The sequence below is a fragment of the Lontra canadensis genome, unplaced genomic scaffold (genome assembly GCF_010015895.1).
Source record: "Lontra canadensis isolate GAN:19392208 unplaced genomic scaffold, GSC_riverotter_1.0 scaffold28, whole genome shotgun sequence".
NCBI classification, from domain to species: Eukaryota; Metazoa; Chordata; class Mammalia; order Carnivora; family Mustelidae; genus Lontra; species Lontra canadensis.
In genome coordinates this window covers 3,901,888-3,928,411 of record NW_022631022.1, presented here as the reverse complement: position 1 = coordinate 3,928,411, position 26,524 = coordinate 3,901,888, and the positions used below count along the sequence as shown (strand labels likewise).

At 46.5% G+C, this 26,524-nt stretch overlaps 1 protein-coding gene across 1 annotated transcript; it reads right to left on the bottom strand.

Annotated features, from left to right (window-relative positions):
- Positions 1–3,721: 3,721 nt before the first annotated feature.
- UBAP1L (ubiquitin associated protein 1 like) lies at positions 3,722–17,448 on the bottom strand. The gene is made up of 5 exons (XM_032864705.1): positions 17,149–17,448; positions 11,585–12,226; positions 9,565–9,771; positions 4,944–5,045; positions 3,722–3,983 (listed from the first exon to the last, which is right to left on the bottom strand). The coding sequence occupies exons 1-5, from the start codon at positions 17,266–17,268 to the stop codon at positions 3,849–3,851; spliced, it is 1,206 nt and encodes a 401-aa protein (XP_032720596.1). The 5' UTR covers positions 17,269–17,448; the 3' UTR covers positions 3,722–3,848.
- Between the last annotated feature and the right edge of the window lie 9,076 nt (positions 17,449–26,524).

The window sequence follows — 26,524 nt, the reverse complement described above, 5'->3', positions numbered from 1 at the left end:
ATCTTGGCTCTGGCCTCTGCTTGTCTGAGTCACGGGCAGCTCCAGCAACTGGTCTCCTCAATCTCTGGGGTCCTCCAGAGGACAGGCTTACAGTGACTGGAGACAATTCTGGTCCCAAACTGCCTGCTCCACAAATGAGGAAAGACTGACAGACTGTCAGAGCAGGAGGCCCTGAGGGTTACACATACTGGCCGTGGGCCCAATATATTGAATAAGAATCTCCAGAGGATGGGGCGGCTGGGTGGCTCAGTCAGTTAAGCATCAGCCTTTGGCTGGGAGTTATAATCACAGGGTCCTGGGATGGAGCCCTACATTGGGTTCCCTGTTCGGTGGGGAGTCTCCTTCTCCCTCTGTCCCTTCCTCCTAATCCTCCCCCCCCCACCAGCCCTGCTCATGCGCATACTTTCTCTCTCACAAAAAATAAATAAAATCTTAAAAAAAAAAAAAAGAATCCCCAGAGGTACTGGTATAAAAACAGACACACAGATCAACTGAACAGAAGAGAGAGCCCAGAAATAAACCCCCGCATATATAGTCAATTAATTTATAACAAAGGAGCCAAGAATATACAATGGGGAAAGGACAGTCTCCTTAATAAATGGTGTTAGGAAAACGGGACTGCCACATACAGAAGAATGAAACTCATCTGCCGTCTTACAGCATACGCAAACATTAACTGAAAATGGGTTGAACACTAGAATGGAAGACCTGAAGCCATAAACCTCCTAGAAGACAAAATAGATGGTGGGCTCCTTGACATAGGTCTTGGTGATGATTTTTTTAATCTGACACCAAAAGCAAAAGCAACAAAAGCAAAACAAAACAAAAAAAAACAAGTGGAGAATAAGAAGATTCTTCATAACAAAAGAAACCATCAACAAAATGAAAAGGCAACTACTGAATGGGAGAAATATTTGTGAATCATATATCTGATAAGGGGCTAATATCCAAAATATATAAGGAACTCACGTAACCCAACAACAACAACAACAACAACAGATTAATAGACACTTTTCTTTTTTCTTTCTTTCTTTCTTTTTTAAGACTTTATTTTATTTATTTGAGAGTGTGTGTGCATGTGCACACAGGGGGAAGGGCAGAAGGAGGGGACAAGCAGACTCCCCGCCAAGCTAGGAGCCCTACGCAGGACTCCATTCCAGGACCCCAAGATCACGACCTGAACTGAAGTCAGAGGCTTAATCGACTGAGCCACCCAGGTGCCCTGAATAGACATTTTTTCAAAGAAGACATATAAATAGGCAACAGGTACATGAAAATACGCTCAAGAGCATTATTCCTCAGGGAAATGCAAATCAAAACCACAAGGAATATGACCTCCACCTGTCAGAATGGCTATCATCAAAAAGACAAGAGATAACAAGTATTGGTGAGGATATGGAGAAGAATCCTTGTGCACTGTTGGTGGGAATGTAAATTAGTGCAGCCACTGTGGAAAACTATAGGGAGGTTCCTCAAACAATTAAAAATAGACCTACCAGATGATTAGCAATTCCACTCTGGGTGTTTATTTAAAAGAAAACAAAAACACTCACTCAGAATAATAGATGTTCCCCCAAGTTCACTGCAGCATTATCTACAATAGCCAAGACATGGAAACTACCTAAATGTCGACAGATGGATGAATCAATAAAGAAACCGTGGTTTATGTATGCAATGGAATATTATCCTGCCATAAAAGGAATGAAATTTTGCCATTTGAGACAACATGGATGGACCTCAAGGGTGTTATGCTAAGTGAAATAAGTCAGACAGAGAAAGACAAATACCATATGATTTTTCTTAAATGTGGAATCTGAAAAAAAAAAAAAGTCAAAAACCCAAGCTGATAGATAGCAGAGACCAGATTAGTGGTTGGGAGAAATGGGTGGAGGTGAACAACAACAAAACCAGTTAAAAAACAACAAGAGATTTTTTTTTAAATCCCCAAAGAGCTCCTTATAAAAACAAAATAGATCCCTGGGGCTGCCAAGCTGGACTTTCTAAATCAGATCACCCCGGAAGAGGGCCTGGGCCTCTTTAACAAACTCTCAGGGGATTCTTATCGATGGCAGCCAAGTCCAGTCTCTCCACTTTCCCCAGGGAAACTGAGTCCCAAAGAGGCCTTGAGCCAGTCAGCAGCAGAAACAAAATAAGAAATTAGGTCTTCTGAGCCACAGTTAGATGTTCTTTCCACACTAACTAGGAGCCCACAGGACTGAAAAGAATGGCCCACCACTTATTTTAATATTCTTAAAATCAAAGTTATTCATGCCTATAGTTTAAAGAGTCAAATACATGGGGCATGTGGGTAGCTCAGTGGGTTAGGCCTCTGCCTTCCGCTCAGGTCATTATCTCAGGGTCCTGCAGTCCTGGGATCGAGTCCCGCATTGGGCTCTCTGCTCAGCAGGGAGCCTGCTACCCACCCACCCCCGCCCCCGCCTCTCTGCCTACTTGTGATCTCGATCTTTCTCTCTCTCTCTCTGTCAAATAAATAAATAAAATCTTAAAAAAAAATAAAGAGTCAAATGCAGGTAGTTTTACAAGGGTTTTATGAAAAAAACACAGTTCCTTGTCTATGCTCCCCCATGTGCCCCTCCCCAGAGGCAATGACTTTCAACTCTTTCAGCTAATTGTTTTCATATTGAAAGAGACCAGAATGTCACCCCAAAATATGCCTCTTTGACATAAAAATCATTTTGAGTTGAAGGTGATTAAGAAGCAACAAATGCAGGAAAAAATCTCCTTCTACCCTCCCCCACATTTTGCCTAAAGGCAAGGTATCAACTCTCCTTTTCTGGAGACAGATTCTTATCAGCCCAGACAAGCTCCAGAGGAATCTGCCAACAAACCTACTCAGCTGGTTCACTTCCTTGTATTTACACCGCCCCCCTCCCCCAACAGCTTCCATCTCTGGAACCCCAAAACCAGTTTCCTTTGTCCTGTCATTTCTATACAAATTGACTGTTCTTTCTTGAAGATGCTATACAAGCCAGAGTTCTAACTGCTGCTCTGAGTTACTTTTCATTGAGGTTTCCCCCACATGATGTAGAAATGCCACATGTGTTAATAAACTGTTTTTCTCAGGGCACCTGGGTGGCTCAGTCATTAAGCATCTGCCTTCTGCTCAGGTCATGATCCCAGTGTCCTGGGATCGAGCCCCACATCAGGCTCCCTGTTCAGCGGGAAGCCTGCTTCTCCCTCACCCCCTGCTTGTTCTTCCCTCTCTCACTGTGTCTCTCTCTGTCAAATAAATAAAATAAAATCCTAAAAAAAAATATAAAATGTTTTTCTCTTCTTAATTGGTCTTTTCCATGAGGAGCCCCAGCTGAAAACCTACAATGGGTAAATCTGGCCTCCCCTACAGTATTTACCTCCACCTTTGGCATTGTTTGTATGAGCGTGTGTCACTCTTGTGTGATCTTTTTTTTTTTTTTTCAAAGTTTGTTTATGTATTTTTAAAAAAATTTTTTAAAGATTTTATTTATCTATTTGACAGAGATCACAAGTAGGCAGAGAGGCAGGCAGAGAGAGAGGGAGAAGTAGGCTCCCTGCTGAGCAGAGAGCCCAATGAAGGGCTTGATCCCAGGACCCTGGGATCATGACCTGAGCTGAAGGCAGAGGCTTACCCCACTGAGCCACCCAGGTGCCCCTATTTGTGTATTTTTTTTAAAGTAATCTCAACACCCAATGTGGGGCTCAAATTCACAAACCTGAGATCAAGAGCCACATACTCCTCCAACTTAGCCAGCCAGGTTCCCCTCTTATGTAGTCTTACTAATCCAGTTACTATGGATTGCCAGGTCTGGCCCAGGACTGGGATGCACAGGCATTGTGGAATGCGCCAGTGCTCATTGGGCACAGGCCACCAGCTCCTCCAGCGCTTGCTCACTGCGGTTGCCGTGGACCAGCAGCACTTCCTTGATCCGGTCCTGCTGGAAGCCCATATCACTGAATTGTTCCCAGAGGCGCAGGAACTCCCCTGCCTGAAGAAGGGGAAGAAGAGAGAATGCTGGGTACACTGCCAGGCCAGTCACCTCCTGTGGAGCCTTCTCCCTGGTACCTACTGTATCTACTCCCACAAAGCTATGGACTCCCCAAGCCAGGTAAGCCCGGTCCTGGGCAGCACCTGCTTTTTCTTCCTATACCTTGGGGTGACATGGGCCTGGACCTTCCTTCCTGTGCCAAGGAAGGAGGTTCTGGCCTGATAACTGGCTCCATCCTGGCTTTACTCCTCCACTCCAGCTCATTCCTGACTCCCTATGCTTGGAGACTGGGGCAGAAAAACAGGAGGCTGCATACTGGTGCCCAGAGGAAGCACAGCCTGGGGTCTCTACCCAAGCCCCAAACCCTCCCAAAGTTTCACACCATGCAGCCTCTGCCTTCCTTCCTCCTCTGGCCCCAGTACCTGAGAAGTGCCTGCTTCTCCTCCCTTCCTCCCTCCCCCTTGGCATCCCTTGCAGCCCTCTGTCCTTGCCTCAGCCTCTGTGGAGAAGCGCTCAGCAGAGCCACAGCCAACAGCACCCTGAGGACAGGTCATGTCCTCTGGGCATTCAGAATATACCACTGAGCCCACAGCTGCCTGCCTTCTGGGTTTCCAGATAGCCAGCAAACTGACCGAGCAGAGTTTATGCATCTTTGTGCTGTATGTGGCTCCTCTCTAGGTGTCTGACAGAGTGGGCATTCAATAATATTTGTGTGTTCACTTGGCTAAATAATGTGAAAGTCTTGCCACCTGCTTCCCTCCCCATCCCATCTTCTCCCCTTCCCCACGCTTCACCTCCCTGGGCTGTCTCCTCCCCTCCAGGGCTCAGCAAGCAGGCTGTCTCCTGATGGCCCCAAGGCTCTGGCTCTAGCATAAGTGTGTCCCTGAACACTAGGCTTATGTGTGGATCCCTACCCGTCTCCTCCCCCCACCCTGGGCCTGGGCAGGTGGCCCTGCTGACCTGGCTCTCGGAGAACTGGAACATCTCCATGGCCTCCTCCACCAGCCCCTCCTCATAGCCTTGCCGCAGCAGCCGGTCACAGGCACTAAGGTAGCTGAGAAACTGTGGGAGGGGGGCGGGGAGTGGTGCAGTCAGAGCAGTGGCAGGGGCAGAGGATGGGATAGAGAAAGCATACTGGCAACCTCAGGCAGGCCTGAGCTCAGACCAAGCTGACAACACACTCACGAAATGGCCCCAGAGACCCTGTGAGCCAACAGAAGAGGGACAGAGGTCTCCCCTGGAGACCCGGGGGTGGGTGGACAGGAAGTTCTTAACCAATTGTCCCCAACCAGGGGCTCTAATCTAGGAAAAGGGCTGTCAGGGTGAGATAAGCATTCCCAGACCCTAAGTGGGGAGTGGGACTGTCCGGAAGCACGGGCGCCTCACCCACCACCCGTCCCAGTCTGTTCACCCTCCCTAGTGAGCACCCACCTGTGTGAAGCAGCCTCTTCAGCATCCACACCTGGGCAGCCCTACCCCATCCCTAGACACATACATGTCTGCTATCCGGGCCCACATGAACTCTGGTGCCAGAAAGGGGCGGAGGACAGAGGAAATACCACAGGGCTGAGAAACCTGTTCAGGTCCCTCTGTGATTAGTCACCAGGAGCTGCTTTTGCCCTCAGGATGAAGTACTGCCTCTTTCCCAGAGCCCAAAGGCCTGCTCCTCTGCCCCTGTCAGTGGCCTCAGCTCCCCTCTCAGCACCCCCAGGCCTCCGCACATCTCACTCTCTTGGTCAAGGCCAGCCTCAGCCCTCTTCCCTGGGAAGCCTCTGCCCTGGTCTCCACTGGGGGCCTTGCCTGCTGCTCCCATAGCCCTGTGCTTCCCCCGTCACAGCATGTCCAACTCGTTATTCTCCTCTCTCTCTCAGCGAGGGAAGGGTTGTTTCAGTCTTGATCACCACTGTGTCCCCAGCACCCAGCATGGCAGGCAGAAGGACCTCAATAAATGTATGCCATGTTTCTAAGATGAATTAAGAACTACCTTCAAGGAGCTCACTGCTTGGGGGGGCGAGGGAGGTGGGTGAGCCAGATAGAGGAAATCTTGAGTGCCAGGCAAATCAAAGCAACACTTATAGAGAGCCAATGCCAAAGGAAGGTTCCAGGCCATAAGAATTATGGGTATAGGCGGAGAAGAACAGGGAGGTTTCTGCAGACCTTCAGAGGTGGATTATATAGACTAGTGCTTTCCAACTGCTTTAGCTTCTAAGCTGTCCAAGCATCAGGAGACGTCAACAATAATGAGAAGATAGAGCTGCTCTTGGAGAACTGGAGGCAGGAGCAAGGGAGCCAGAAGTCTGGTGCTCCCGCCTCAGGACGCCTGGACCTTGCTCTGAGCATGTTTTGTAAACCATCCAGCCAAGCTCTCCTTGTTCAGTGCAAGAAACAGGCCCAAGCAGGGTGGGCAGGTTGCCCAGGGACCCAGGACTAAGACCTAGATTATCTGACCTCTCAGCTTTGTCCATCAGGGACCCAGTGCTAGAGGAGGTTTTCTGAGCTGCCTTGAAAGTGAACAGGATTTCCAAAGGTGAAAAGAAGAACAAGTCAAGCGTGGATGGTGGCTGCTCCTTGGTCTCTGGGTTCAAACACAGCAACGGTTCTTGGCCTTGGTGCTGACTGCAGCTACCTGGGAGCTCGAACATCACTACCCATAAGCCTCGGATGGTTGTCTCCAGAGGCTCAGATATAATTGGCCTGGGAGGCAGTCTGCTCACTGGGATCTGTAATGGCTCCCCAGGTAATTCTGTGCAGCCATAGCTGAGAACCACTGACTCAAGGGACAGCTGACCTCGACCCATACCAGTAGACCCCGTGCAGGCTGGATATCAGAACCACCTTCAGATCCTTAACACAATAGGCTTTTCGGTGCACTCCATATCTGCTGACTGGGATTCTCCAGAGTAGGTCCTGGGGATCTACAGTTATAGACATTCTGCTGCTTGGTCAGCTTTTGGGCCTATGAGACTGTAGAAGCCACCAGATCTGCCTCAGGCCCCAGGATGTCACCTTCACACCCCAGAATGGGGGCTTCAGCACTCATTGATTATAAATGTGTGTCCTGCCCTCCATTCTGTAAAGAGGGGAAGCACCGTGAAATGCCTGGAGTCCCATACCAAGTCTGGGCCTGGCCTGTGGATGCTCACACATGCCACCCATGTTGTCCTTTAGGCAGCCAGTGGGCACATCAGTCCTTGTGGAAGGAAGGAAGGAACAATGGACAAAGCTTATCTTTTATATCTCCTCCTTTCTCCCTGGCTCTTCTAACTGCTCTGTCTCTGTCACCTGATGCTCGCCTTCCTGGGCCATCTGTCAATAATTTCTGGCCAAAAAGGTTTATTATAGTATATATCCTTTAAGGGGGGAAGGACTCTGAACCTAAGGAGTTGCTCAGTTAGTGGTGGGACTTCACAGAATAGAGGGAAATAATCACTTGGTGGGGGAGGACAGATGGAGTCCATCCAGTGGCCCTTCAGGGCCACACCTTAGGGCTTGGCTCCTGACTGACAACCACGGAAGAAGGCCACCCAGAGATCCGGCTGGCCAGGCAGGTGGTCAGTGCATATCTGGAAACAGAATGTTCCTGATGCAATGGGATTCTTCCAGCCCACCCATGGGGAGGCCAGTGCCTCGTGCTGCTCCAAACTCATCCTCAGACCCCCACAGTGATGGCCTGAGGCCTCAGCCTTGTCACAGGAGCTAAAGGGACTGGGCGGCACGTCAGAGCCCCCACCATGGCCATGGTCCCTCACAGTCCTCCTGGCCAGCTTCTTGGCCCAGGTCCTAGCTTTCGGCAATGGCTGAAGGTGGGGACAATCTTAGATCTACTCTTAAATCTCAGATCAGTCTTGGGTGCTTCCCTGGAAGGTTCTTGCCCAGTAAATGAGAGGAAAGTACCAGGCAACAAAGATTCAGAGTCAAACCAGCCTGGCCTCAACCCCGGCTCTTCCACTGATCGCTTATATGAACCTCCCTGGCCTCAGTTTCCTCATCTGCAAAGTGGGGAGGGACAGTAGTAGCAACCTTGCAGAACTGAGAAGACATAATCAAATATTCTCAGATTGAGGGCCTGGCACAAAGAAGGTGTTGGATGAATGTCAGCAGCCATGTTGGAAGTTTTCCTCTAGGACAAGGCATGGACTGATGAAGCCAGAGAACAGAAGCAGGGGTGGGTCGGAAAGGTGGCCACGTGCATTCACCCACCTCCTCAGCCTGGCAGCACCACGTCCTGCTTCAGCTCCGGTTTGAGAGTCACTCTCCTTCTATCCCTCCCTTATCCAGGAGCAGGCAGCTCTGGACCTCAGGGACCCAACATATGACAGCCGTCAGACATTACGGAGAGAGCATCCAAACCCTCTGATGGTGACGGAGCAGAGATAGAAGAAAGGAAGAAGTGCCAACTGCCCTGGGACCTTTTGATATCTGCAGCTCAGCTTTCCAACCGAAAGAGTTCCCATGTGCAGAAAACAATGGGAAGCAAGCTGTGACTTTCAGGTGGGAGAAGGGGGGATCAGGCAGTGGCGTTCCATGTCACCTCCTGCCCCTACTCATAATCCTTCCATGCCTCCCTTTTGTTAGTGGGTCATTTATAAACTTCTCAGCTCAGCCTTCAAAGCACCCTCAATCTGCCCTCACCACCCTCTTCCCTGTCCTGTCTCTCACCAGCCTGCATCATGCACTCTGTACTCCAGAGAGACCGGCCGGATCAGGGCCTCCAAAACCCTGCCCCGTTGCCTCCACTCCTTTGCTCAAACTGTTCCTTCTGCTTGGAATATCCTCCCTTCTGCTTCCTTCAGATTCAGAGCTTATTCATCCTTAAAGTCCAGCTCAAGATGTGGTACCTCCGTGAGCCTTTGCTGATCACTGGAACCTCCTTGTGCTCGATTAAGGATGGCCATAAATTCTTTGCAGCCCCTTCCACCAAGAGGAGGTTCCCCACCCCCTCATAGCTGCTAGCTCCATCTGAACACCTAGGAGTTGCCCAGTAAACACTGTGGACAAGATGGAGTAGATGGATGGGTAGATCAAAAGAGAAAGAGATGGATATGAATATGGATAAACTGCTCATTGAGGGGAGTGGTTAGAGCTCTGCCATCCCTATGGTAGCCAGCAGCCACTTCTGGCTATTTTAATTTAAATTAATTATAATTAAGTAAAACAAAAAGTTCAGTTTCTTAGTCACACTAGCCATATTTCAAGTAGCCACATAAGGCCAGTGTTTACTGTATTGGACAACCCAGGTATAAAACATCTCTCTCATTGCAGAAAGTTCTACTGGGTATCTCTGGAGAGATTACTGGCTGCCCAAAGCTTCAGCCCCCTGTGCTTGGGGCAGAGACTGGGACAGGAGAAGAATATTAAAAGTCTCCAAATGGGCATGGGGACTCCTGATAAACCCTTATGGAGAAAATGGCATCAGGGTCCAGAAACTTGCTCATAACCCTCAACAATTAATGCCAGGCTAAGGTTCTGCTTCTAAAGAGAAGGAAACAAAACTTTTTGAAGTTAAAGATAAAAACTACTTGACCACACACCTGGCTCCAGACCCACAGCCCCCCCAGCTCAGGGGCTCTCCTTTACCTACCTGGCTCAGGCTCTGCCGCCCTGTCTTCTGCAGAGCCGTGATGGCCCTATGCAGGGGATACCCCAGGGCGACCACGGGCGCGATGAGGTCTTGCTCCTCCTGGCTCAGGGCAGACAGCAGGTCAGCAGAAGCGGGGTGTGATCTGCAGGTGCTGAGATGCTGAGGCACTCCGCCAAGAGGCGGCAGGCAGGTGTAGGGGCTGAGGGACTGAAATAGAGACAGGCTGGGTGTGTCAGCTGCCTCTGGAGATGATACCTGGCACAGCAGGACATTCTCCCATAGGAGAAATATGATAGGTCCGTCCCTATTATCCCATTTCACAGACATTGAAATTGAGGTTCAGAGAAGTTAATGACTGGGGAAGCAACACACATTTGGGAACTGAGCCCTGCTCAGAATCACACTCAGCGTTCTTTACCCCACACCTTAGTGAGGGGGAAGCAGGGCTGGATCTTCTTTCTTCTTCAGGTTGGCTGGGCTGAGGTTTGGCAGGGTGTGAAGCAGGGTAGGGACTGGGCACACTGGCCCTAGAGTAAGGAGGGTGGCTCGAAGGCATTTCAGTGGGTTTGGCCAGCATCACCCTTCACCCATTCCCCATGAAGAAGCACCCACCTGCCCACCCTAACCAGACTGCCCTGTCCCCTTCTCCCCAGGGAAAGCCCAGCTGCTGCCCTGGCTCCTGGGGAAGAGCATATATGTTTGACACGAATTGTCCACCCATCCCTAACTTTTCAGGGATTCTCCTGCCATGAGCTTCCCCTAGGGTCTGCTTTTGACCCTCAAACAGGAAGACATCCAAATCTTAGGATCTGAATCTACTGTTGTGACCTTAAAAATTATTCTTAGCTGTTCTGTGCCTCAGTTTTCTCCTCTGCAGAACAAGGACGTTTGTTGCTAGAGTTACATTTAATCTGGACCAGGAAAGAGCCATCCTGGCCTCAACGTCTGGTCCTTGATATGGCGCCACCTGACCAGTTTACAGAGCCTGCGCTCTGCGTTTGCTCTAAGTAATTGTGTGTGGTAAAGTGGCCCAAGGAGGGCTCAGGGCAGTTCAGTGACTCTCCAGAGGTCACACACCCATGAGTGGGAAAAGTCAGACCTCAAGTCTGTCTTTTGGATTTAAATTTCACCTGGGCCTTATTCTGTTGCATCTCTCGGCCCAACAGTAGGGCAGCTAGGGGACAGAAAGCTGTGTCCCATTGTGCCCTTTGGCTCTCATTCCTGACCCACTCCATCTGTCCAGATCCAGGCTTTATGGAGTTTGGTACTTAACATAATTTGGGCCTCTTAAAAAAGGCACATTGGATATAAAGCCTTGGAAGAGGCCAAGTGAGGGGTTTGAGGCTTAAACTTCACTGGTTTCACTTTAAATTCACTTCTACTCCTGGTTCTTCTGGGAGCACATCCTCTGTCCCAAAGTTGGCAAAAACTGTCCCCTCTCTCTCAGCACCTGATCCCTCCCACTACACGGTGCGGCCTTGTCCCACCTCTCCCTGGCCAACTCTCCATCAGTCACTGTCTCTTCCAATACCTTGCGCAGCAGGAAGTAACTGCTCAGGGAGTATCCTTTGATTTGAGCCTCCAGCTTACCCATCCCACAGGAAGCCTCACTGGGTGGGAAGCCTTAGATTTGAGTCACATTCATTCATTCAATGGACATTCCCGGAGCACCCCCTAGGGGCCAACCTGCTGCTGGGTGCCCTGGAAACAAAAATGAAGGCCCTCCAATCCCTGCCCTTAAAAAATTCATACTGCATGGGAAGAGACAGATACTGGATGATTACAATTATTGTGGCGTGGGTCCCAACAGAAGGAAAACAGACACAGCAGAAAACAGGGAATGGGGGCTTCTGAGCAGGGACTCGTCTAGGCCAAGGGCCATAGGAAGGACAGCATGGTACCGGGCTAGGTGAGAACAGGTAAAGGCAGGAAGGAGAGCAGAGAGGAGGGAACGAGGGCTGCGGACCAGGCTGGGACTCCAGACTACTGGGGGCCTTGCTGCTGAGCTGGGGTTCCTTACCGCGACCGTGGGCTTGTGGCTCCGCAGCGGGGGCATGGCGCCAGCCGTGGAGGGCCGCGGGGGCGGCGCGGGGGCGCTGGGGAGCGTGGGCGCAGGGCCCCCGGGCAGCACGGGGCCCGGACTCAGCGCGGAACTGGGGCAGAGGCTCAGCGCCCGGTGGCGGATGCGGTGCAGGAGGGCGCGGGGGCGAGCGGACAGCCGGCCCTCCGAGAGCCGCCGCCGCGCCCCGGCCAGCTCCGACTTCACGCCGCGCAGCAAGTCCATCGAGCACCGGGGATGGCCCGGGCCAGCGCTCGCAGGGGAGCTGGACAGGGGGCTGCCGGGACCTGGCTCTTCCTCGTTGGCAGAGGCGGCTTCTTCCTCTACGTGGGCCTCCCCCTGGTTCTCTTCCACCTCCTCCTCCTCCTCCTCTTCCTTGACATCCTCCTCTTTCTCCTCCTCCTGATTTAGCTGCAGCTGGGGTGTGGCCTCCGGGCCGGTGTCTGCGGCTGGTGCGGACACTGGCTCAGGTTCTGAGCCGACCAGCAAGAGCCAGGCCGGAGGGGCCGATGCCATTCCCAGGGCGTCGCATTGGACCGGGCAGGGTCCCCGGATGACAGCCTCCACCCAGAAGAGCACCCTCCTCTCCAGGCTGAAGTCATGCTGCAAGAAGAAGGCAATGTGAGGCTCTTGGGCCCAAAGCAGGGCGGAGGGCCCACCCCTACCCTGCTCCCTTTGTTCAGCCAAAAATTTGCCAGGCCTGGGCAGCTTCTGATTCTGAACTCCAGGCGCTATTACCACCCACCCTCAGGCCCAGTTTTAGCAAGCACTGGGTTCGATGGACAGCAGTAACAATTGAATGGGTTAACTCTGCCTGAAGGACATAATGAGGAATTAGGTTAGCACAATGAAACAGTCCCTTTGCCATTATGTAATTGAAACCCCAAATCCCAAGACCCTTTGCCATTCAATAGCAGCTTTAAAAAAGCCTCCAAAACCTTGTTTTTAGCAAAGAAACTTTCACTTGAACCAAGCACCATTTGCCAGTGAGCACTCAGCCCTGGAGGCTCACTCAGCACACAAACCTCTCCTTTCCCTTTGTTGCCATCAGAGGTTACTCTGAGGCCCAAGAAACATAAAAATCACTAATCTCTGTTAAACTCCACTGAGTATGTTATAGTGTTATTTCTCTTTGCTGAATATGAAAATGAGGCTCAGAATCTTCATATTGCTGGAGGTCAGATTGGTGTCGAGCGGTTTGAGCTGGGATTCCTCTGTCCACCTGACAGTAGTGTTTTCTCACTACATATCAGGCCACCTGAATAAGCAGTCTGGAGTTCACATAAATAATCTAACTTGAGAATTTAGAATTGAGTCAAAAATTTATCTGCTGCCTACCTTTAAAAGTAAGAACCAGAAATACAAAATTCTGTTAAAGAATGTAAAATTGTTTAAAAGGCTCTTTCAGTGCTCTGTGATGGTCAATGAAGGAAGAACGAAGCTGGGGGAGGTGGTATTTGTGGGGGGGGAAGGAGAGGCAGAAAGACAGGTACTCAGACACGTAGATCACAGGTACATGTCCCCTTCTCTCCTGACATGACCCCAGGTTGAGGAGAGGAGCCTAACTAGGCTGTTCTAGCATTGCTTCCTGACTGAGGTAAGGGACTGTGTCTTATTTCTCTCTGCATCCCCAGGGCCCAGGCAGGCCTGACACAGGTTAGACGTTTATAAGTATGTGCGGAATAAACAGTTGGATGAAGAGATTGGAGCAAAACAGGCAGGTTGTGAAGGACAGAGGAAGGAAAAAGACCACGTGAAGAGTGATGAGGCAGACATGGAGTGAAAGAGACTAAGGCGGTTTCAAGACAGCTGACGGGACTCGGGACGAAAAGATACCAAGACCCAACCTCAATACCAACACTTGATGATTTATGGACCTAAGCAAGATAATTCTAAAGTTCATATGAAAAACAAACAAGGGAAGTGCCAGAAGACTCTGGGCACAAAATGGTAAATAGGGAGAGGGAACTGGCCCTACTGGCTGTTTAATCATATTATAAAATGTCAATAATTTAAACTATGGTATTGGTACAGATGCAGGTATAGAATAGGAAGTTTAGAAATAGACCTTAATATCTATGGGGCTTTAGTAAATAATAAAGGGGGAATCTCAAACAATGGGAAAAAGAGGGACTAGCCAATAAATTATGTTAGCTGGCTTGAAGAAAATGAAGTTGGATCCATTCTCACATTATACAAAAGAATTAATTCCAAAAGGACCAAAAATTCAAATGTATGTATGAAACTATTAAAGTACTAGGAAAAACAGAAGAGACGTCCTCAAGTGGGGAAAGCCTTTCCTGAAGCCATAAAAGTACAGATACACACATGTGCAAAATCTGCATGCAAATATACCACAAGCAAGGTCAAAGACAAATGGCAAAGTTGGGGAAAAACAGCACTCACATAAGAGACAAAGGGCTAAATTTACTAATATAGGAAGTGTTAGAAATAGATTGGAAAAAGATCAACAGTTCAATGGGAAAGGAGCAAAAGATATGGATAGTCCACAGAAAAGAGACACACAGATGTCTTCTAAACACACGAAGAGTTGCTTAACTTCACTCATGATAAGAGAAAGGCAAATCACAGCTACCCTGAGATACCATCTGCCTACCCCTCAGCAAAGACCCAAAGTGTGAGGACACTCTGTTGGAGAGTGGGGAGCGGGGGGCATGTGGCCTCCTGTAGAGTGCTGGCCGGGATGGAAATCAGTATGACTCCTGTGGAGGGAAATTTGGAAAAATGCTTAAAGAAATTCAAAAGGACACATGCATATCGTCATTCCTGGCCGCACTGTTTATCATGGCAAGAGACTGGGAAGAACCCAAATGTCCATCAAGAGGGCACCCATTCAAGAAAGTAGGATATAGCCACGTAATGCAATGCTACACAGTGAAAAATGAAACTGAAGAAGCTTTTTATGTACTGATACAGAAAGATCTTAAAATATATGCGGTACAAAAGTCAAGAAGAACAGTGTATATAACATGCTACCGTTGGTGTAAAAAGGGAGGAAATAGCTGTACTTGCTTGTCTCTATACACGTAAATATCCCCAGAAGAATACAGAGAAAATGAGGAACAGATATCTCCAGTGAGGGTGTGGAGCTGGGGAACTGGGTCAATGGGAAGGTGTCAGTGGGCAACTGTTTGCTCTCCCAAGGCCTTCAAGCTGCCTGTGGGCCATGCTGCCTACACCCACTGCATTTGTAGGTAAACTGTTATTTGAACACAGCTATACCCACCCACTCCTTTCCAGAACTCTGGCTTTTTCCCTACAGCAGCAGAGTTGAGTAATTGCCAGTTTTTACTACCTGGTCTTTTATAGAAAATGTTTGTTAACCTCCGCTCTATATAATTTTGTAATCTTTTTCTTTTTTTTTCTTTTCATTTTTAAACTATGTGAATGTATTTTTTCACTAAGAATATATATATATATATTTTTGTTAGGGCAATTCACTCTAATTAAAGGGAAAACTGTGAAACAATAAAAACACAGAGTTGCCAAGGCTTTAAGTATGGAAGGAAGGGTGAAGGCAGCAGAGGGGAAGGGGTGGACATGGGCTGACAGACAAGTGCTGGAATCTTGGCTGTGTCACTTGCAAGTACATCAGTTGGGTGGGAGCTTTGGTTTCCTGTGCCATGGGGTAGGAACACATGCCTGCTAAAAGGGTTATCATAAATATGAGAGAGAAGAGTGACTATACACAGAGCACCTAAGCAGGGGCTAACGGTAGCTGTGGTGATTACTTCTTTCCTTTAGACCACTGTAGGTTCACCTGGTAATCTAAGCACTACCTAGAACATCGTTGTTATGGTAAATGTATTCCAGGTTCTAAACACTGGGAATAACAGCCTGATGAACTCAAGGGGACTTAGCAGGAGAGGCTAAACTGTTAGCCCGGAGTTTAGAGACTAAACTCCATGGAGTTTAGAGGAGTTTAGGCTCCGGGGAGTACAGATACCCTCGCTGAGAGTAGGGGGCAGAGCCAGGCTCAGCACCTGGGCAAGGAAACCAGACATGGACTTGGTAGAAAGTTTCCCAGTTCTGCTTCTAAGAGAAGTAACTTTCAGGATAGCCTCTTCTCGGCTTGGTCAGCTCAGCAGGGAGGGGAAAGCTGTGATAATCCACCTTGGCTGGAGCTTCATCAAGCGAATTCCTCTTCCCAACGACACAGGCCCACAGCGCAGGCTGCCTGGGAAAAGTCAGAGCTCCCGCCCCACAAACTATTGGCCCGTGGACACTGGGCTTTCTGGGTTTTACAGAGTGTATTTCCCTTCTGGACACCTTGGTCCTAAGGGTCTGCCGATAAAGCAAAATGGCACCGAGTCTCCTGCTCCTGGGCCCCCGAGCCACTCAAGCCCCTTCCTCTTTCGTGGATGGTACTCTCTGCATCTGACTTCCTACAACCCGGTTTTCTGCCTCAGAACATCACTCGTCCAGTGTCTCATGCTCCGATCCAGCTCTGAGCGAATATACAATGATTTAGAGATAACACCTGGGTGTTAGTCTTGCCATCACCACTAACTTTGGACAAACGACTTCCCTTCTCTGGACTTCCGGTTCCTCATGTGCAAAATGAGAGAGAGCCGCCCTAGAGCCTCAGAGTTTTTTACCAAGTACCCTGCAGACAGTGAAGAAGGCACACAAGGCATACAAGACTCTGAGAGGCCCAACACCAGTTTCACAGTTTTTGGCAATCTCGTTCTCCCGTTTGTAAAAATTCATGTGAATTCTGCGTCCTCTCTCATGATCTGTGTTATAATACAGATGCAATATGTTTCCCCCTAAACATTCAAGTAAATGGGACTCTCCTGGAAGTTAGATCATCATGTTTCTCTTGAGGGTGTGCGATACCACCGCATACACTGGGTGCATATCCCCATGTGTGAGCTGTGGGGCATGGGGGCTTTCCAGGGCACCTCTGGGGGAGAGGTGCTTTGGGTCTATGGAATAGTAACCCCTTCTAATGTGTCCCATGTAACTGTCTGCATTTTAACAGAGGATTCTGGAGATAGTGTCTTAGTTCACAGGAGTGATTCTAAATGGTAGAATTTTGACCATGGCAGCAGGACCATGGGAATTTTGACCATGGGAAAAGAGGAATTGGAGAATCTTTGCAATGACTCTCAGTCACTTCCTATTGGCAGCTTCCTGTTATTCTAAGCTTCAAATAAAACCCAGCAAATAATCCCTGTCATCAGGCCACTAGCTTTCTTCGTGAAACGCCTTTTCCCCTTGGATTTTTCCCAAACTGTCTAGAACATACCAGAGATGGACTTGCTGCCATGTATGTATGTATGTAGGCTCCACACCTAGTGTGAAGCCCAACGAGGGACTTGAACTCACACCCCTGAGATCAAGACCAGAGCTGAGATCAAGAGTTGGAGACTTAACTGACTGAGCCCCCCAGGTTCCCTGGCCTCGCTGTCCTTTAAAATCAAGGAACAAGGCCCATGAGTCTCAGCATCAGATCTAGAGGAGCAGAGACAAGAGATAAAGGGACAGACAGATACACTTACCATAGAACCCAGCAGAAGCTCCCTGCAGGCTGGGATGCTGAGCTCTGGCCCAGGAAGGGACTTTGTGCCTATCACAAAGCCATTGGGCACCTTGAAGGGGACGCCGTCAAGGGCATTCATTCTGTCAGAAGAGTGTGGTGATGGCTGAGCAGGGCTGGGGCAGGCTGCCTGGTGGCAGGGAGAGAGCACAGTCCTGAGGACCAGGCTTGGTCTCAGATGACCTCACCACTCTCTTGAGTGCTGACTTAGCTGAGCCCCACACAGCCGGGAAAGAAAAGGTAAAGTGGCTGGTGCTGCACAGGGAGGAAATAAATAAAAGTGAGAGCATTCAAACTGACAGGAATTGACTATTTCATGCTTAAGTTTTGTTCTAGACCATTGTTTCCCAAAATGTGGCCTACGAAACTGGTTCTAAAGTGTGTCATCAAAAGAGTTCCCAGCCAAACATATAAGGAAAAAAATGTCAAATTACACAAACTCTTCCAGAAAAGAAATATTTCCTGACTCATTTTGATTTCAGCACCACCTTGATACCAAATCTGATAAAATTAAAGGCCAATCTCTCAGGAACATAACTGCAAAAATCTCAACAAAAATAATTATGGATAGGAAAATACAACACTGCCAGCTTGAGGGTTGAGTTTATTTCAGGAATGAGAGACTGGCTTAATATTCTAAAATCAATCAGTGGGAGTAAAGATAAATGTCAATAAAGATGAAAAAATATATGATTATCTTTGTAGAGGCAGAAAAAGCACTTCATAAAACCAATACCTGTTCATGATGTTAAGAAAAAAAAAATCAGCAACTTAGGAAGAGAAAGGACTCTCCTTAACTTAATCAAGAATATTACCAAAATATCTAAAGCAAACATCCCACTTAATGGTGAAATACTGAAAGATATCCCCAAGATTGGAATTGAGACAAGAATGTCCCCACCATCTCTTCTGTTCAACATTGCACTGGAGGTACTAGCCTGTGCAAAAGGAGAAGGAAAAGAAACAAGGACTGGAAAGAAATAAAACTACCATTATCTGTGGATGGCATATGTAGAAAATTCAAAGGAATCTATGAATAAAACTCTTAGAATTAATAAGTGGATTTAGCAAGGTCCTTGGATTACAAGATCAATATATGAGAACCAACTATATATACAAAGTATGTAAATGTCTTTTTAAAAATGTCATTAGAGGGGGCGCCTTGTTGGTTCAGTTGGTTAAGCAACTGCCTTCGACTTGGGTCATGATCCCAAGTCCGGGGATCGGGACCCACATCGGGCTCCCTGTTCAGTGGGGAGCCTGCTTCTCCTTCTCTCTCTGCTGCTCTGCCTGCTTGTGCTCTCTCGCTCTCTGTCAAATAAATAAATTAAAAAAAACCTTATAAAAATGTCATTAGAGAATGAAATTTTAAATAAGATACCATTTCATATTATTAACCACCTAGGACACGACCTAACATAAGATATATAAAACCTCTACACAGAAAACTATAAAATATGATATTTAATGGAGGAACATGCCATGTTCATGGGTTATTATGACTCAATATAACAAAGATAGCAATTCTCCCTGAATTGATTTATAGATTCCATGTATCAAAATTCCATCATGTTTTTTTGGGTTAATTGGCAAACTAACTCTAAAATTTAAATGAAATGCAAAGGACCAAGAAAAGCCAAGACAATCTTGAAGAAGAAGCAACACAATTGGAAGATTTATACTATCATATAGCAACACTTACTTTAAAGTTATAGGGATTAAGTCAGTGTGGTACTAACATGAGGACTTACAAAAAGTCCAGTAAAACAGAAAAGAAAGTCCAGAAACAGATCCATACATATACAGATCCTTAACTTGTGACAAAATTGGTCCTGCAGAACATAAGAAAAATAAATGTCTTTTCAGTAAATGGCACACTGGATATCCACCTAGAAAAAAAAAAAATCATGACCTGTACTTCACATCATGTACACAAATCAGTTCCGGGTAGACTGTAGATCTAAATGTGAAAGGTAAAATAAAGCTTGAAGATAAGACAGGGGAATATATTCATGGCTTTAGAATAGGTAAACATTTCTTAGGCAGGTTGCAGAAAAGACAACCATGAAGCGAAACACTGACAAATTGTGTTACATTAAAGAACTTCCACTCATCAGAAGATGTCAGTAAGAGAGTAAAAAAACAATGACACAAAACAGAAACAAAAACAAAGACACGCAAACAAACAACAAAAGACATAAATCAGAATGGGAAGAGATATTTGCAGCATGTATATCTGACCAAGGATTCATACCTGATATACACAAAGCAATAAAGAAAAAAAAAAGACCTAGTACAAAAATAGGCAAGAGATGTTAAGAGGCACATCATGAAAGAAGACATCCAAATAAACCTTAAAGTCATTAACATCATTAGCCATTGGGGAAATGCAAAACAAAACAATGAGATACCAACACACACACACACACACACACACACACACACACACACGTAAATGATTAAAAAAAAAAAAAAGCCTGACAATATCAAGGGTTGATGAGGAAGTGGACATCTGGAACTCTCCTGCACTGTTGGTGAGAAAGTCAATTAGCATTAGTCAACAGTATCTGCTACTAAAGCTGAAATCTAAGAATTAAAAATTCATTCACACATAGACTCTGGGCCTTTAGTCTAAGATCAAGTATGTGTCTGCTAGTTTAATAATGTCCACAACCACCAGGGATTTGTAATGTATTCTAAACCAGATTAAATAAAGATTCTGACCACAGTCTGGCATTTTGCAAACAATCAGGGTTTATCAGGGAGCCACACCAGGGAGTATCTCTGGCTTAACACAATGTCATCCCTACCAGGATGTTGTAAAACCCTGTTGCAAGGGGTCACTGGGTCATCCCCATGCCCACAGGGGAACATGATGTGAGGAGGCAGAGTAAGTAATCTGAGTGCAGAGAGGTCAAATGAGGCCAGATGGGCAAATACTTTAATTCCCTCATCTCCGCTGTCTGCCCACTCCTGTCTGGGTCTTACCGTATGTTAAGCCTCAAGACGCTTCTCCACCCCATGCCAGGAGACAGTTTCCCAGCACACTGGGAGCGGTTCTTTATGCTACAGGATCAGACAAGTCGCAGAGTGGTTAGTAAGTTATCTGCCCCATCAGCCTGTTCCAACAGGAGACCTCTTAGGATAGGGAGTTGTAGGAGACATAGGAAAGTTAGCAAGTTTTGGCATTCTCAGATTGACAGTCATCTCTGCTAAACAGAAAATGAGAGGTACAGATCATGAAGTGATGATAGTCTTCAAAGGAAAGAAAGTATTCTAGACCTTATCGGGGCTCGGGGGAGCTTCAGCAAGGATGGGACCTTCAGGGTAGGGGAACGGCCTGTGAGCAGGAAAAGGTAGAGTGGAGAGGGTAACTCCAGCTTGAGACAGGGAACAGAGGCAGGGCAGAGTGAGGGGGAGACCACCTGTGTGACTCAAGTAGATAGTTTTGCTGGGAAGCAGCCTGCAGTCACTGAAGACTGGGGTAGAGCTGGGAAGGGCCCTGAATACTGACTCCATTCAGTAGACAGTGGAGAAATCCCTGAAGGATCTAAAGGTGTGGGCTGAGGGTAGGGGAGCAGGGATGCTGGCAAAGCCAGTCTGAGCATGCTTCGGCAGGCTGCATAATCCAGGACCCCTCCGTGGGTCTGTGCTCATTGGGCTGAGTCAGAGTCTAGAGGCGAGAGGCAGGGCAAGTGGAGGTTGTGGTAACTGGTCTACGTGGAGCCCAGGCACTGACATTGGTACTATTTTTTAAAGATCTCCACTGTACTCTCTAAATGACTTCATCCTTGTCCATAGTGTCAATAACCTATGTGCCGATGACTCACATATTAGATTCTCCAGTTGTTCTCCGAGATCGAACTCATAATAACTGCCTACAAGGCATCTCTTCCAAGACTGTCCTCAAGGATGTCTCAGACTCTACATATCCAAAGTGAACTCCTGATTTCTCCCTCCCCCAAACTGTTCCTCCTCCTCCAGGATTCCTTGTCTCAAGGGATGTCGAAGGTATACAAACTGAGAACTCATGTCCGACACTTTCTTCTTCACCACAGCCCATCTCAATTCCCTGTCATGTTTCTCTCTTAAATCTCTGGAATCCAGCCATTTCATGCTATCTCCACTGCTAACAAGGGAGTCCAAGCCCCCATTATCTCTCACTTGGTTAACCGGTGTCCATGTATCCTCTTATGCCCTAATATTATAAGTCTGTTTCATATACTGGGACAAAAGCGATCATTTCAAAACAGAACACTAAGCCAATTTCCTGATTAAAAGTTCCCAGCTGCTCTCAGAATAAAACCCAAACTCCTGATAAGGGCTTCCAAAGCCCTGCAGTGTCTGGCCGCTACTACCTCCCCTCCTTACTCTTGCTATGCTAGTCTTCAATTGTTTTGGTCTCTTGGACCAACACAGGCCTTTTGCATATGCTATTCCAAATTTCTGTCTTCTTCTTGTCTCCTCTGTACTAGTTTATAGCTGTTCATTCTTCATAGTTCAGCTGAAACATCATTTCCTCAAAAGCTTTTCCTGATCCAACCCCCAAAGTTGGATAGGATCTACCCAGTACAGTGGCTTTTAAGATTTGTTTTTTATTGTGACCCATAGTATGAAATACATTTGGCTTTGTGACCCAGCATAGACATATGTAAACTGAGTAACAATTCCTATCGCTACTATATATTTTCTATTTTACCTAAATGCATTACAAAACTCAATTTGAAAAAAACGGTGGGCGGGGGCTACTCTTACAGGACCATACCTTTCCTTCAAAGCACTCAGCACATTTTTTATGATAGTTGGATCAATTAACTGGATATTAATCTATCCCCCTCAAAACCTGTATGGGGTCTTGGTATTTTGCTCACCATTATAGCCCTCGTATTTAGCAAATTAATCTGAGCCTTAACAGCCATTTAATATATATTTGAACAATGGAAAATAGAAATAATGACTAACCACTTTTTCTTTGTAGTACGTATCACAATTATAACTAATCATCTCTATAGCTAAGCTTCTCTACTCCAGATTCTAACTCCAAGAGAGCAGGAATTCTGTCTTTTTGCTCTTTTTTGTCTTCAGCATTTAATGTCGCTCCTGGCAAACGGTAAAAACGGTTTCCCAAATACACAGTTCAAGACCTGGTATCCATATTCTGGCAAGCACTGAGCTGAGAGTAGCCTACTGCTCTGCAGAGTTAATGCATTCTAGCACCAACTGCCTTAGAAAAGGATCCTCGCTTCAGAGACTATGAGAAACTCAGTTTATTCCAACAGGCCAATGTTACCCTACATTGGAAACAGATTCTTCATAGGTAGCCAGATGTGCTAAGTCAGGACCTACTGAATGGGCGTACCCAAAAGTTAATAGTTAGGGGTATCTGCCTGGCTCAGAAGAGCACGTGGCTCTTGTTGGTCCAGGGGCATGAGTTTGAGCCCCAGTTTGAGCCCCAAGGCAGACGCATAACCACTGAGCCACCCAGGTGCCCCATAACTGTTAACTTTTTTTTTTAAAGTTTATTATTTGAGTAATCACTATTCCTTGGGCTTGGGTCATGATCCCAGGGTCCTGAGATCAAGCCCTGCGTCAGGCTCCCTGCTCAGCGGGAAGCCTACTTCTCTCTCTCCCACTCCCCATGCTCGTGTTCCCTCTCTCGCTGTCTCTGTCAAATAAGTATTAAAAAAAAAAAAAGTTAACATTATACAGGAATAGTTTACTGGTTGTTAAGCGTTAAAAGAAAAAAAGATTTAGTTGGAAATGTTTCATGTAATCTCTAGTCCCTAAAATAGATCACTGCTACACTTCGTAGCACTCACATTCCTTCTATATATTCTATGTTATTATTTGAATGGAAGAAGACATACTTTGTACTTACCTTGTGATTCCCAGGATAACTTCCCTGTGGATAAAACATGTAGAAGTGAACTGCTACAACAGAGGATGTAATCCCAGCTAAGCTTCTTGATACACCCTTGCATAAATCACATGGACACAGGAACATGAATGGGTTTAGTGATTACATTCGTTGGCTTGTAGCAAATCCTTTGACGTCATAAACTCAGCCATTAGGGCCGAACACTCTTAGTAATTAACATATAACTAATCTCTTTGTTTTCTAATGTTCCTTGTATTTTTTTTTAAAGATTTTATTTATTTATTTGACAGAGAGAGATCACAAGTAGGCAGAGAGGCAGGCAGAGACAGAGGGGGAAGCAGGCTCCCCGCTGAGCAGAGAGCCCGATGTGGGACTTGATCCCAGAACCCTGAGATCATGACCTGAGCCAAGGCTCAGGTCTAACCCACTGAGCCTCCCAGGCACCCCTAATGTTCCTTCTATTTCTTAAAAACAAATGGTTTTTGTTAAGAGTATCTCACAAATTCGGGGTCTCCTCTACCGGGAAAGAAGACAAAATATTCTTATATATAGGACATGATGAATCAACACATTTCTTGTTAATCTTTGAATGAGTTTATTTCTCTATTTTCATTAATTTATGTTCTATTTCATTAATTTATGTTCAATATAAAAAGAATATAGGTATAAAAAAGAGGCAGGATTTAGAAAAAGTCTGCCAGCCCAACAGGACTGTAATTCCTAGTTCTGACTGATAAGCATAAAAACCAACTAACAAGAATCGGGAAGAATGTGGTGTACAAGTACCTTTTCCACTTAACAGGAACCAGGGGTCACTAGAGAAATGACTACTTCCTGGTTTGGGAAAGGAAATGCACAAGACAGACTGGGAACAGAACACTGGAATTGAGTGGGAATTTAGGAACTGAGTTAAAATGGCTGCCACTGACCAAAGGTGAGGCAATTAATGAAGAAAATAGTAAAAATGGGTTGGAAGACAAATTATGTTTAGATCTGAGTTTATAATACTTAAAATTCATTGGTCACCTTTGAACAATGCTAGGGGACCAGCTTGTTACTTTGAAAATTAGTTTAAAAAAAAAAAAAAAGTACTTATTTGCCTTTCCTATACAGATTGTATCCTAGGGTAACCCAATGGTTGATGAAGGGATGTTTCTTTTTTTTTAGAAGTATTCCAGGGAGTCTGGGTGGCTCAGCCAGTGAAACATCTGCCTTTGGCTCAGGTCATGGTCCTGGGACAGAGCCCCACGTGAGGCTCCTTGCTCAGCTGTAAGCCTGCTTCTCCCTCTGCCTGCAGCTCCTCCTGCTGTGCTGACAAATAAATAAGATCTTTAAAAAAAAGTATTTCAGGGCACCTGGTGGCTCAGTGGGTTAAAGCCTCTGCCTTCAGCTCAGGTCATGATCCCAGGGTCCTGGGATCAAGCCCCACATCAGGCTCTCTGCTCAGCGGGGAGCCTGCTTCCCTTCCTTGCTCTTTGCCTGCCTCTCTGCCTACTTGTGATCTCTGTCAAATAAATAAATAAAATTTTTTTTTAAAAAGGTATTTCATAGGCCCTGGAAAATATTCTTTTCAGAAAATTCCAATCTACATGTGGTCAAGAAATGTGTACACTCTTGAACAGTGCTTTCCAGTACAAATATGTCATCCATGTATGTAACTGTAGATCACAATTCAAGCTCAGTTTCAATTCAAACTCTCAATTTCAAGTGCCCAATAGCCATACATGTCTACCCTATTGGACAGGACATCTCTCACCACTAAATTATAGGAAATATGGAAACAGAGGAACATGCTGTCACAAGAATGCAATTAGGAAAATCTGACTGGAAACTCTTCAGGAAAAAAATGACCCAATTTCTTCAAGTAATTGCAAGGGATGGGGTGTCTGGGTGGATCAGTGAGTTAAAGCCTCTGCTTCAGCTCGGGTCATGATCTCAGGGTCCTGGGATCGAGCCCCGCATCAGGCTCTCTGCTCAGCGGGGAGCCTGCTTCCTGCCCCCCTCTCTCTCTGCCTGCCTCTCTGCCTACTTGTGATCTCTGTCTGTTAAGTAAATAAATAAAATCTTTAAAAAAAAATAAAAATAAATTGCAAGGGAGAGACAGAGAGTCTAAGAATACACAGGAAGAAAGACAGATCTACGGATTATCAGAAACTTAGGAGACATCATCAACCAGTAACAACATATGGATTGCACTTAGATCTTAATTTGAACAAAATGTAAAACACATGAGATAAGGAGATCTGAATACTGACTGGGTATTTGATGATATTAAGGAGTCATTCATTTCTTCTAGTGCAATAATGGCACTATGGTTAAGTTGTAAATGTAAGGGCCTGATTGGCCAGAGGGAGCCATTTTGTTGCAGTGAACTTAGATTGACCCTATGCAGTGAACTTAGATTGACCCTGCCCCTCCCAGAGGAACTTACTTGCAAAGCCTAGATACAAGGGGGAGTCAGGCCAGGTGAAGACATCCAATCAGAGGGGCATGCATATATTTACTGAGGTGAGTTTAAATCCCATTGGCCACCTGTGTGTGGGCGGGGCTCAACCACCCCCTATAAAGGTTAGTCGGCCAAGGCTGAGGCTGGGGAGGAGTAGAAGAGTCCTCGGAAGAGTAGAGAGTCGTCAGAGCCGGGAGAGCTGTCAGAGCTCTTGTAAGAGCTGTCAGAGCCGTCAGAGCCCTTAGATCCGCCAGCGGCCCCACAGCCCCCAGCCTTGGCCTCAGGGAGTGGCCTCGCCAGAGCAGTCCCTGTACGGGGAGCAGCCTCGCGGGAGCAGCCCCTGTCCAGGGAGCGGCCCTGTCTGGGGAGCAGCCTTGCCGGGGTCGTCCTCACCTTTTCTAAGAGACAGCCCTGACCGGTCAGTTTGATTTTTGATGCTTGGCGCGAAATAAAGCTTTGCTTGACCTTCGCTTTATATCAGTCTCATTCCTTTGATCACGGACCCCAAGAGTAAAAATATCTTTTAGAGCTACACATACTAAATACTTATGACTATGTCTGTGATTTGCTTCAAAATAATCCAGAGTGGTGGGGATATAGATAAAACAAGATTGGCTACAAGTTGGAAGGTATTTGAAGCCATATGAGGGGTATAAGAAAAAATACTATTCTCTTTACTACGGAATGTTGGAAATTTTCCACGATAAATTAAAAAACTGTGGTTAAAGATTACCATGACACTGTCCATATTTTCAGAAGTATAATTCGTTAAAGACACTATTATCTTTCTTTCTAAACCCATTTAGAACGAGAGGCTGCAGCCACTGACACCACACAAGGTGATAAGCCAGGAAGAACTTATAAAACAAAACCAACCAAAAGACAGAAATAACGTTTACTTTATTAAAACTTTGAGGAAGCTGAACGAGGAAGGAGGGAATGGTTTTTTCCACCTGGTGTTAAATGCCCCTTGGGTTCTGCTGAATCTCTGCCTCACGCTTGTGCGCCTCTCAA